At 37.9% G+C, this 11,345-nt stretch overlaps 1 protein-coding gene across 1 annotated transcript; it reads left to right on the forward strand.

Moving 5' to 3' along the window:
* Nucleotides 1–6,525: 6,525 nt before the first annotated feature.
* On the forward strand, nucleotides 6,526–7,842 carry LOC125345268 (zinc finger protein ZFP2-like). Its single transcript, XM_048337488.1, has 2 exons — nucleotides 6,526–7,051; nucleotides 7,388–7,842. Exons 1-2 carry the CDS (start codon nucleotides 6,526–6,528, stop codon nucleotides 7,840–7,842), a joined length of 981 nt encoding a protein of 326 aa, XP_048193445.1.
* The last annotated feature ends 3,503 nt before the right edge of the window (nucleotides 7,843–11,345 follow it).

The raw sequence follows: 11,345 nt of genomic DNA on the forward strand, positions 1-11,345 counted from the left end.
AGGTTCACAGAAGTAGAATATGCGGCTAATATCAGTGAATACATTTTTCTTTCACTCCTTCAGTTCCACACAAGGGTGAGGTGTGATCTGTGATGGTCAGATCCACATGATCATGGTGGATGGGGTATTTCACCATGTGGTGCTGGCTATACATTTGGACAAGACACTTCTGAATGCCAGGGGCCTCACACTGGATTCTTGTGCTCGCCACCTTGTAAGGGAGGGATACTATTGGTGCCGTGATCAGAATGTGGTTACCATTTTTTGTGCACCCAATTACTGTTATCATTGTTGTCATCTAATTCATGGAACTATATGACACTTTCAAATACTCTTTGGTTTGACTCAGTGCTTTGTCTGCCCAGACTGGCTTCCAGACCTCATCCTCCTTAGTACTAGGACAGTCTTGAGCCAGAGGCCCCAGTATCCTATGGTTAGTTTTTCTTAGCTGAACATTTAACATTAATAGTGAATTGGATACAATAAAATGAGATTATTGTTATTGGCTTATATAGAAATGAATATTCAACCTAAACAAATATTTCATGTTTCAAATTAAGTGTTGTATTTTATTTATAATAATAATAGCTAATCTAACTATGGTAGGTTTTCTTCATTAAGCAACTATCTTTGTATTTTTCATTATTGATTTTTCCTTATGGTATCTTTGTATTTATTTGTTTATTTTTATATCTATGACTATGTCTCTTTGGATAGCATATCATTGAGTTTTTCTTTTCTTCTGGTCAAGTCAGACAATACCTTATATATTTACTATATTTATATAACAATATTGATGTGGTTTGATTTAGGATGGCCATTTTGCTACTTACTTTCTGTTTATCTCATCTGATACTTATTTCCTATTGTGTGTGCATATAACCTGCACACATCCTTCTATACACTGTAAATACCTCTAATAAAACCTCATAAATTCTTCTATACAGTGCAAACCATCTGTAATTCATATTACAATTTAAATCCTATGTAAACAGTCGTCCTGCTGCATTGTTCAGAGGGTACTGACAATTTTCTCAAAGACTGGATGCTTATATAGTTGCCATACTTTTTCATGTATTTTGTTCTATGATTGGTTGAATCTGTGGGACTCACAAATATGCAAGGCCTAATATATTCCTTTGAAAAGGCTATTATGAATGAGCCCTAATGTAGTCTGGTAGTTTGGCTGTTTTCTTCATAAACAAGAAAGCAGAGATTTTATGTACAGAACAAAGGCCATCTTCAGGCTGAAGGATGGAACTTCAGAAGAAATAAAACCTGTAGGAAAATTGTTGTTTTGCTATAGAACTTCAAGAAAATAAAATTCCCATCCAGTCTGATTCTTGGTTGTGGCAGACATAGCAAATGTACTTCACTGAAATGGTATTACCTCATATAACATCATGGAATATAGTTACTTGTTGGAATAATTCCATTTATAAACTTAATCTATTGTAGTTTTAATTGTTTTAGTGGAATTAATGCTTTGAACTCAGGGATTCATATTTTCTAGGCAAGTACAATATTAATTGATCCATATTCCTAGTCCATATACTTTGTTTTAATGTGTTTGTGTGTTTACATATTGAATCTTCATGCATTATGAGTCACAAATAGGGTGCTATAAATTTTCCTTTTAGAGAGATTACATAAAACAAATGTTCTGTACATTCTTTATACCTACCCACACACTTACTACTTAAATGACCTTGTCCTATGTGTATATTTGTTAATTTTTTGAAGCAGTATTTCTTTTTTTTTTAAATTTTTTGTTGTTGTCTGTTTTGTTTTTGTTTTTTGCTAGTCCTGGGGCTTGAACTCAGGGCCTGAGCACTGTCCCTGGTTTCTTTTTTTTTTTTTTGGCCAGTCCTGGGCCTTGGACTCAGGGCCTGAGCACTGTCCCTGGCTTCCTTTTGCTCAAGGCTAGCACTCTGCCACTTGAGCCACAGCGCCACTTCTGGCCGTTTTCTGTATATGTGGTGCTGGGGAATCGAACCCAGGGCCTCATGTATACGAGGCAAGCTCTCTTGCCACTAGGCCATATCTCCAGCCCCTCCCTGGTTTCTTTTTGCTTAAAGCTAGCACTCTACCACTTGAGCCACAGCACCACTTTTGTCCTTTTCTATATATGTATGTGGTGCTGAGGAATCGAGCCAGGGCTTCATGTATATGAGGCGAACACTTTACCACTAAGCCATATTCTCAGCCCAGGATAATTTCTTATAGCACTCAAAGTGCAGATGTACTATTCATTAATTATCTTTCCCTGAAAATATCCTGAAGCATTGCTTTGACCAGTGGATTGTGAACTGAAGGTTATTTTCTTTCAACACTTCACAGATATATTTCCTTTTTTACCAGTCCTGGGGCTTGGACTCAGGGCCTGAGCACTGTTCCTGGCTTCTTTTTGCTCAAGGCTAGCACTCTACCTCTTGAGCCACATCACTACTTCTGGCTTTTTATGTTTATGTGGTGCTGAGGAATTGAACCCAGGGTTTCATGCATGCTAGGCACTGAGCCACATTCCCAGCCCTATATTTCCTTTTTATGTGTTAGTCAGTCTTTATTTCTGGCTGGATTGAAGGGATTGTTATCCATTCTTAATTTGTAACAGGGATCAATGTGGGAGGCAAAACTCTTTCCTTCTAATGGCTGCACAATCAATTAGTACTATATCCTATTCCAGCCTTTAAATTTTTCTTCACATTTTTGGATCTCATTCCTCTACTTTATTCTCATTTTTCTCTGTCCTGCTGGTGGTGTTGATGTCTCACCTAGTTTTTTTTTTGTTTGTTTGTTTTGTTTGTTTGTTTGTATTTTTTGTCATCTGACTGTTCCTTAGGTTTCTATCCATTTTCCCTCCATACTTCCATGAGGGCCTTTTAAAATGCAAATCTGGTCACAGAACATTTTATTCCCTTCTCGTCTGTGTTCTGTATTGTAGCAGGTGGGGAATGTTCACAAAAGTACATGCTAGCAGTTCTTTATATGTAGGAACAACATATCAGAGTACCTATGTATGACCATACTTCATTCAATCTTTAGGAATTAAATAACAAGAAATGAACATAGGATATTTTTATTTTGGGAACTGAGTCATGTCTTATAAGTACCAAATCATTACTTAGATTCTTGAGTACTGATACTCCATTTAACACCCACGTAGGCACACTGTGCTTTTGATAGATCTACTAATGTGGTATGTTTTCTTGTGATGTCTGGACTATGTTCTGATTGTTTATGAGAGCACATTTATATAGAAGATCTAAATAGATTTTTCAGTGAGGCAGAATGTGAAAATTCAGGAAGAAATATTTTTTAACTCCACTGTTGCCCTGATGTATAGTTAATATCATCAAAATAAGCTATATAGTCTTCTAGACACCTACTTATACTTAATGTTGTCATGCCAGATTATTACCTCCTTAGAATTTTTAATGTATCTCTTTTTTCTAGCACTAGAGATGTGTTCTGAAATATTAGGGAAACCTTGTATTAGTAATTACCAAGTTAATATAGAGGAAGATATTTCTACTTTGACTTTTCTTTCTACTTTGATTTTTCTACTTTCTACTTTCTACTTTGATTTTTCTTTCTTCCATATAACAGAGCAAGCTCCAAACATTTTATGTAAGACAAAAATATACATGCAGAAGAATGAAAATATGAACTTGGTGTTCTCATGACTCAGGGATAATTACCTGATGGAAATGTATTGTTACAGAAGCTGGTGTCATTTGATGATGTGGCTGTGTACTTCAGCTCTGTGGAGTGGCAGGACATGGACATTGCTCAGAGGACCTTGTATAGAGATGTAATGCTGGAGACCTACAGCAACCTGGCATCCTTGGGTGAGCAAAAGTCACATTAACTGACAAAATCAAGAATTTTGTTCTTAGTATCAGGTTCAATGATATTTAGGTGTTAAGTTTCCAGTCTATGGGAAGTATCACTTCTTTCTAAGAAACATTTCAACTTCATTATATAACTTGAGGCAATTTTATTCTTTAAGCAGTTTGACAAAAGTTCTCATTATGTTGAATTAACAGGGGACTGTCTGCTCAAAGTTGAGGTGAATGTAATAGGTAATAAGTCTAGTCTAGACTAGAATGTATATTACTATTGGAAATATGATCTGGAAATCACTAGTTGAAATCAGGTATTTATAGGGAAAGTCAACCATGGAGCTGGTGAGAAAAAGAAATTAGATAAAGGAGCAACCTTCTCTACCAGGATATCTGAGATCATAACACCAAGCATGACCCAGCATGAGCAATAGTTCTTCACTATTTCTTATTAACAGGGCATTGTGTTGTTAAACCTAAAGTGATTGTCAAGCTGGAACAAGGTATAGAACCATGGATTGGAGAAGCCCCAGACAAGAATTTCACAGGTAAATTAATGCATCCTACACAGTGATATGAGAGCCAGAGCCCAGTTGGTATGTTGATGTTGAGCTATACTGAGCAATAATGTTCCTAGTTCCTCCTAAGTCCTGTGTGTGGCAAAGAACTAGGTAATCCTTTGTTTCAAAGACTTGGGAATCAAGAATTCGTGTGGAGATGCATTGAATTCTGTGTGGGAGTAGAGACAAAGCAATTCTTTCTCTTTGTGGAAATTATTCTAAAAATTTTTTGAAAAAGAAAGTGAGAAATCTATAAGATATCTCCTTTTCTTTGGAAGTAGGACTATGTAGGTATGAGGAAATAAGGAGGTTGCCAGGACTGCTATCCTCAGATAAGGAAAAGAGTTTATCAGTGGTGGTGGGCAGAGATTGGGATTGAGAATCAAAACTTTTAGTCTAGAGAGGATGATTACCTAGGTGATGAGGTGCAGTATCTTTTGTCTTCTATGGTTCTAAGAGGCAGGGGTGTCAGCAAAGGAATTTCCACAAGACTTTGAGATGGGGAAAAAAAGCAAATTTTAAAATCCCACAGGTAACTATAGCAATTCTTAGAAGTTAGAACTGAAGAAATTTATGTCTCAATCCTCACTATTAGGAACCATTCCTGCTTAGGTGAAAGGCAAGGGGATGTATAAAACAGCCTTGTGGTCTATGAGTCTAGAAAATACTCTGGTTCCTAACCTAATGGTTGAAAAGCAAAGAAGCACAAAATATAAATTAATTCAAGCAGATAGAAGAAAACAAACCAACTGTTCTCTTACAGCAAAACAAAACAATATTTGTAAAAAAAAAAAAAAAAAACCAAAACCAATAAACAAACACACCCAGAGGAATACAAAGGGCAGATATTTGGCTTAAAACTACAGGAGTAAGTAGTTGAGTGATTTGAGTACACATTTCCTCTGATATAAAAAGAAGAAAAAACTTGAACTCAGAAAATCCTTATTTTTAATTGTGAAATGTCAGCTTTAATTTCTTAATTAACTCATTATGGAGAAAAGCATATATTTCCCCTAAATTAATTAAAAGTATTGATCTCTTAAAATCTGAAATGTCTTATCTTTACATTAAGAAATGTTTGGAACTCATTCATGTGTGTTTCTTTTTTTCTGTGAATCATTTTAGATGTGCAAGAAGTGGATGACGTGATTAATTTATGCCAGCAAGGTCCAGATGAATGTCTTTGTGAAAGAACAGTTACCAATAGCAACACAGTGGAGGAAAGAGTGAGATTAGTAAGAACTTTTGGTTTGTGCTCAGAACACATGTCGGAGCTGAGTAAGAATAATGGGAACTCCTTAAGAATGAGGACTGAGGAGTCCACTGCATGTCAGAACATGCTTCTCCATACTGAGCCTGAAGCGATGCATGCTGGATCCAGGCCTGGTGTCTCTCATGTACTTGAACAGTCCCTCAGACATATGGAGCCTTTTAGCCAACATTCTGGGAGCCCAAATGAACAGCAATATTTTGAACGTGGTGGTGAAGGGACAGTATTAAACTCAGAGAGCATATTCTTTAGACATACTCTCCCTGTTCAAGAAATACTTCGAGAGAGGAGCACAACTGAATGTACCGTTCGTGGAAAAATATTAAACTTAAGACCTACAATCACTGCACATCAGAAAATACACACAGAAGACAATCCCTGTTCATGTAATGAATGTGAGAAATCTTTCAGTAAGGAAATAGACCTTACAAGACATCAGAGCAAATATCCAGAGGCAAATTCCGATAAGCATAACAAATGTGCAAAATCTAGCGCTCAGAAGTCACACCTGACTTCCCAACCTCAAACTCACATAGGAGAGAAACCCTATAAAAATGGGGAATGTAGGAAATCTTCCACCCAGAAGTCAACTCTCAGCAGGAATCAGAGAACTCACACCGGGGAGAAACCTTATGAATGTAACAAATGCGGATATTCCTTCAAGTGGAAGTCAGGTCTCAGGAGGCATCAGAGAACTCACACAGGAGAGAAACCTTATGAATGTAACAATTGTGGGAAGTCTTTCATCCAGAAGACAAATCTTAGTGCTCATCAGAGAACCCACACAGGAGAGAAACCTTATGAATGTAACAAATGTGGAAAGTCTTTCACCTGGAAGACAAATCTTCGTATGCATGAAAGAACACATACAGGAGAGAAACCTTATGGATGTAACAACTGTGGAAAGTCTTTCACCCAGAAGATATATCTTCGTATTCATGAGAGAATACACACAGGAGAGAAACCTTATGAATGTAACAATTGTGGAAAGTCCTTCACCCAGAAGATGTATCTTAGTGCTCATGAGAGAACACACACAGGAGAGAGACCTTATGGATGTAACAAATGTGGCAAATATTTCTCCCAGAAGGAATACCTTACTGCTCATAAGAGAATACACACAGAAGAGAGACCTTATGAATGTAACAAATGTGGAAATACCTTTGCCTGGAAGTCAGCTTTCAGGAGGCATCAGAGAAGTCACACAGGAGAGAAACCTTATAAATGTAACAATTGTGGAAAGTCTTTCACCCAGAAGGCAAATCTTAGGGCTCATGAGAGAACCCACACAGGAGAGAAACCTTATGAATGTAACAAATGTGGAAAGTCTTTCTCCCAGAAGGAATACCTTACTGCTCATAAGAGAATACACACAGGTGAGAGACCTTATGAATGTAAAAAATGTGAAAAGTCCTTTACCAATAAATCAGGACTCTACAGGCATAAAAAAATTCACACAGGTGAAAAACCTTATGACTGTAACCAATGTGGAAAGTCTTTCACCCAGAAGGCACGCCTTACTGTTCGTCAGAGAACACAGAGAGGAGAGAAAGTTTATGACTGTAACAAATGTGGGAAAACCTTCAGTCAGAAGAGAAGTTTGAGCGGGCATGAAAGAATTCACACAGGTGAGAAACCTTATAAATGTGACACATGTGAAAAGTCCTTCAGGTGGAAGTCAGGTCTCATGAGGCATCAAAGAACACACACAGGTGAGAAACCTTATGAATGTGACAAATGTGGAAAGTCCTTCACCCAGAGGTCAGCCCTCAGCAAGCATAAGAGAATTCACACAAGGAAAAAACCATATGAATGTAGCAAATGTGGATTGTCTTTCAGCAAGAAGGCATGGCTCACTGTTCATCACAGAAGACACACAGGAGAGACGTTTTATGAATGTAGCAGATGTGGAAAATCTTTCAACTGGAAATCAGCTCTCAGCAGGCACCAGAGCACACACACAGGAGAAAAACCTTACGGATGTAACAAATGTGAAAAGTCTTTTTCCCAGAAAGCATACCTTAGTGTTCATCAGAGAATACACACAGGAGAGAAACCTTATGAATGTAACAGATGTGAAAAGTCTTTCAGACACAAGTCATCCCTTATTTTGCATCAAAGAACACACACAGGAGAGAAACCTTACGAATGTGACAAATGTAGATAGCCTTTCACCCCAAAGGGACCACCTTACTGTTCAGAGAAGACACATTGAAATCGTTTGCATGTGATGTGGAAAATCTTTCACCCAGAAGACATGCCCCAGTGTGCATCAGAGAATACACACAGGAGAGAAACATTATGAATGTAGCAAATGGGGAGTTTTATAAGTCGAAGTCATATCTTAGTGTGCACCAGAGAACTCAATCACATAGGATTAAAGAAAATAAATGACTGTAACAAGTGTGCAATGTTTTTTTTTTGGGCCAGTCCTAGACCATGAACTCAGGGCCTGAGCATTGTCCCTGGCTTGTTTTTTGCTCAAGGCTAGCACTCTACCACTTGAGCCACAGCGCCACCTCTGGCCATTTTCTGTATATGTGGTGCTGAGGAATCAAACCCAGGGCCTCATGTATACGAGGCAAGCACTCTTGCCACTAGGCCATATTCCCAGCTCTGCAATGTGTTTTAATAACTGTCTTCAGTGTGCATCAGTATACTGGGGAGAGAAACACTATGAAAATAATAAATGTAGGGAAATACTTAGTCCAAACTCAACATCTCAACAGGTATCAGAGACCTGGACACATGACAGAATCTCTGTAAATGTAATCACTGGAGGAAGTCTATATGTGGTGCTGAGGAATTGAACCTAGGGCTTCTTCATGTATATGAGGCAAGCTTGCCACTAGGCCATATTCCTAGCCCCCAGGAAAATCTTGTCAGAAATTTCTGAAAGTAAATTATACAGAGAAATCTTACATGGCAGAGAGAAATTGTGATGGGAAACCATTGTTTACTCTTGGGCACTCACTGGGCACTCATTTCTCATCCTGTCATTGTGTTGAATGGGAATGGTGTACCTGAATATTCAGATATTTTGGACACAAATGGTGGACATTTCTAGACTAGACAATTAACTAGGAGAATGAAGTTGTTGAATGTGTCTTTTATAATAAGGAATGGTATATCTGGGTAATTTTATAAACTTATCAGGAATAAGCGCTCCAGCCCTTTGAGAAAAGTCAGATCATCTCCACAGTGGTTTCTGGAGCAACAGGAGGGAAAAGCCTATCATGATGTAGGCCAAATAACACAAATGACAAGCTACTTCCAATTCATTTTTTGAATGTGAAAGATCTCAGGGTAGATTGTACTTGTTTATTACAAAATGTGCACAGAAGTAAAATCTGTCCTGTCACCTTTTGTCCCCAAGTTTTTGGAACAGAGAGTATGTGAGGAAACATTTGGGGACACATTTTCTCTATATTGATACAAGTCCTGAAGCTTGAACTCTTAAGCCTAGGCACTGTCATTAAGCTTTTGTGCTCAAGGTGAATGCGCTCTCATTTGAGCCACAGCTCCATTTCTGGTTTCTTTGACGGTTAAGTAGACAGAGGGGTTGCAGTTACAAAAGTCTAGTAATACATTTCTTTTCTGAACAGTTTCTCCCCCCATTTTTTTTTTTTTTTTTTTGTCCATCAGAGGGTTTAAACTCAGGGTTTGGGTGCTATCCCTGAAGTTTATCCACTGAAGGCTAGTGCTCTACCACTTGAGGTATAGCTCTACTTCTGGCTTTTTGGATAGTTAATTGGAGATGAGTCTCATGCACTTGCCTGTCATGGCTGGCTTTGAAATTTACAGGCATGAGCCACCAGCATCCAACTGACAACTTATTTTTTATTTACGTGTTATTGTAAAAGTGATGTACAGAGGGGTTGCAGTTACAAAAGTCTAGTAATGAGTACATTTCTTTTTTGAACAGTTTCTCCCCCATTTTCTCCCAGTCTAGTGAGTATCGCTGATGGCTTGGTTTACCTTTTGTCTCACCATTTCTCTGTTTCCCCTTCCCAAATCAGATAAACTGATGCATAAATCAGAGGGTACAGAAATCATAAACAATGACAAATAATAATAAACCAAAGGAGAAAAATAACTGCAAACAGTACAATAAAAACTTCTTGTTTCTATTTCTTGGAGGCCATTTTATTTTTTATTGTCAAAGTGAAGTACAGCAGGGTTACAGTTTCATATATTCATATATATTCATATATTCATATATATCATCATATATATTCATATATATATCCATATATATTCATATATATTCATATATTTCTTAAGCAACTTGTTACCTCCTTCATTCCCCCCCACCTCCTCCCTCATTTTTCACCCACCTCCCCTCTCTATTTCCTTCTCCCCCTGCTCATGAGTTGTACAGTTGGTTTACACCATATAGTTCTGTAAGTATTGCTGTTGCATTGGTTTGTCTTTTTATTCTTTGTCTCTCGATTTTGGTATTCTCTTTCCCTTCCCTAGTCCCAATACATGTATGTGCAATATGCAGGGTACTAAAATCAGTTACAATGATATCAGGGGTAAAACAACAGGAAGGGAATATGAAAAAGAGGGGGTGGGGTGCAGTTTCACATGGCATGTTGAAAATACTACCGTGATATACGACGTTTCCATAACTTGAAATTCATTTCGCTTAGCATCATGTGTTCATATGGGCATAGCTCTTGAGTTATTGTGATCTGCTAGGACTATCCAAATGTGTACTAATTATTCCCCATGAGGGAAACCATAGTGTCCTTGTTTCTTTACGTCTGGCTCACTTCACTTAGTATGATTTTTTTCCAAGTCCTTTCATTTCTTTATGAATGGAGCAGTCATTCTTTCCGATAAAGGCATAGAATTCCATTGTGTATATGTACATTTTCTTGATCCACTCATCTACCGAGGGGCATCTGGGTTGGTTCCATATTTTAGCAGTGACAAATTGTACCGCAGTGTGTTCTTGCTTGTAATCTTTTGGGTAGAAGCCCAAAAGGGGCTGCTGGGTCATAGGGGAGCTCTGTGTTTAGCCTTTTAAGGAAACTCCATACCACTTTTCAGTGGTTGAATGAGTTTACACTCCACCAACGATGTTGTAGGGTTTCCTTTTGGCCACATCCCCTCCAGTATTTATGTTTTCCTGATAATGGACATTATTACTGGGGTGAAGTGGAATCTCTGGTTTTTGCATTTCTTTTATGGCCAGTGATGTAGAGCACGGCATGTGTGTCTTGGCCATTCTCATTTCCCCTTCAGAGAAGTCTTTTTAGGTCTTTAGCCCATTTGTTGAAAGGGCCATTGGTTCTTTGAGACTTTGTTTTGGAGGAATTTAATTTTTTGAGTTCTACATATATCTTAGATATGAGGCCATTGTTGTATAGCCAGTAAAGATCTCTCACTCTGTGGGCTTTCTGTTTATCTTGCAAGCTATGTCCTTTGCCATACAGAAGCTCTGTAGTTTGATGCAATCCCATTTATCCAACCTTTGATTTGTTGCATTTCTGGGCCTTTATTAAGAAAGTTTCATCCTGTGCCAAGGAGCCCAAGTGTTTCTCCTATTTTTTCTTGTAGTGTTTTCAGGCTTGGAGGTCATTTTGATAAGCATTATTTTATATGGTCTTGTTACTCACATAACTATTGAGCCCTTGTGATCCTCTTCTAAGAATATTCTCT

This window comes from Perognathus longimembris, unplaced genomic scaffold (genome assembly GCF_023159225.1).
Source record: "Perognathus longimembris pacificus isolate PPM17 unplaced genomic scaffold, ASM2315922v1 HiC_scaffold_5453, whole genome shotgun sequence".
In the NCBI taxonomy this organism is placed as follows: domain Eukaryota; kingdom Metazoa; phylum Chordata; class Mammalia; order Rodentia; family Heteromyidae; genus Perognathus; species Perognathus longimembris.